We start from the raw sequence: 1,426 nt of genomic DNA on the forward strand, positions 1-1,426 counted from the left end.
TAAAGGTAAATCCAGCAGAGAGTGAGTTAGTAACTAGTCAGACCTCCTCACTGTAGGACTGATTTTCCTTTAATTTGTCCCCCGTCTGTATTTAACTCAGCTTTTAAGTTTTAGACTAAATAAACAATTTTATTATAATTAATCTGTCGCTTTTTTCTATGAATTGTTTTTTTCTGTAAAATGTAAAAGAAAAAAGCGGTTTTATTTAGTCTGACCAAAAACACAAAGACGTTCACGACGCTATCAAAGAGAGTTTCTGATTGATTAAACAACTTCAATCATTAATCAATTATCAGAATCGCTTTCTGTTGACACATCAAATACTTTTTTTTCCTTTTCCATTTCTGTAGTGTCATCAACCATCCCCCAACCAACAACACAACCTATATCCATGGCGACCACTGAACAATCCACTACACAAACCACTCCTGTAACCAGGGCGACGGACCACACCAGTAGCCACACGACAACACCGAGACCCACCGTCACCATGGAAACCCCTCACACCGTCAGCACCCTCCCCCCTGACCACACGACAGCATCACCCGAACACACCCGCATCACTACAGCAGCGACACACAGGAAAACAACTGTTACCATGACAACCACCACTACAAACGGCATCGAACGCCCAACTGCACACAGTTCTCCTGTTACCATGACGACGAGCGCCAAAAGCACCACAAGTGTTGACAGCACTGACGGCAAGTCTACGTCCAGCACAATGACGTCCACTGGTGTTACCATGACAACCACCGCTGGAAACGGCAATGAACACTCCACTGCACACAGTTCTCCTGTTACCATGACGACGAGTGCCAAAAGCACCACAAGTGGCAGCAACACTGACGGCAAGTCTACGTCCAGCACAATGACGTCCACTGGTGTTACCACGACAACCACCGCTGGAAACGGGAATGAACATTCCACTGCACACTTTTCTCCTGTTACCATGACGACAAGTGGCGACAACACTGACAGCAAGTCTACGTCCAGCACAATGACGTCCACTGGTGTTACCACGACAACCACCGCTGGAAATGGGAATGAACATTCCACTGCACACAGTTCTCCTGTTACCATGACGACAAGTGGCGACAACACTGACGGCAAGTCTACGTCCAGCACAGTGGCGTCTACTGGTGTTACCACGACAACCACCGCTGGAAACGGCAGTGAACACTCCACTGCACACAGTTCTCCTGTTACCATGACGACAAGTGGCGACAACACTGACGGCAAGTCTACGTCCAGCACAGTGGCGTCTACTGGTGCTACCACGAAAACCACTGCAGGAAACGACACCGAACACCCCACTGCACACAGTTCTCCTGTTACTATGACGACGAGTACCATAACCACCACAATTCACAGCAGCGCTACGTCCAAGAAGACGACGACGACAACTGCAAGTGTTACCACACCA

The 1,426-nt window shown here is 48.0% G+C and overlaps 1 protein-coding gene across 1 annotated transcript in view; it reads left to right on the plus strand.

The window, feature by feature from the left end:
• Positions 1-391: 391 nt before the first annotated feature.
• Positions 392-1,426, plus strand: part of LOC133984011 (mucin-5AC-like) — a 2,056-nt gene continuing 1,021 nt past the window's right edge. The window contains exon 1 of the mRNA XM_062423226.1: positions 392-1,426. This exon is cut by the window's right edge and continues 204 nt beyond it. Coding sequence (XP_062279210.1) covers positions 392-1,426 — 1,035 coding nt within the window.

The sequence above is a fragment of the Scomber scombrus genome, chromosome 7, assembly GCF_963691925.1.
Source record: "Scomber scombrus chromosome 7, fScoSco1.1, whole genome shotgun sequence".
Lineage (NCBI taxonomy): Eukaryota > Metazoa > Chordata > Actinopteri > Scombriformes > Scombridae > Scomber > Scomber scombrus.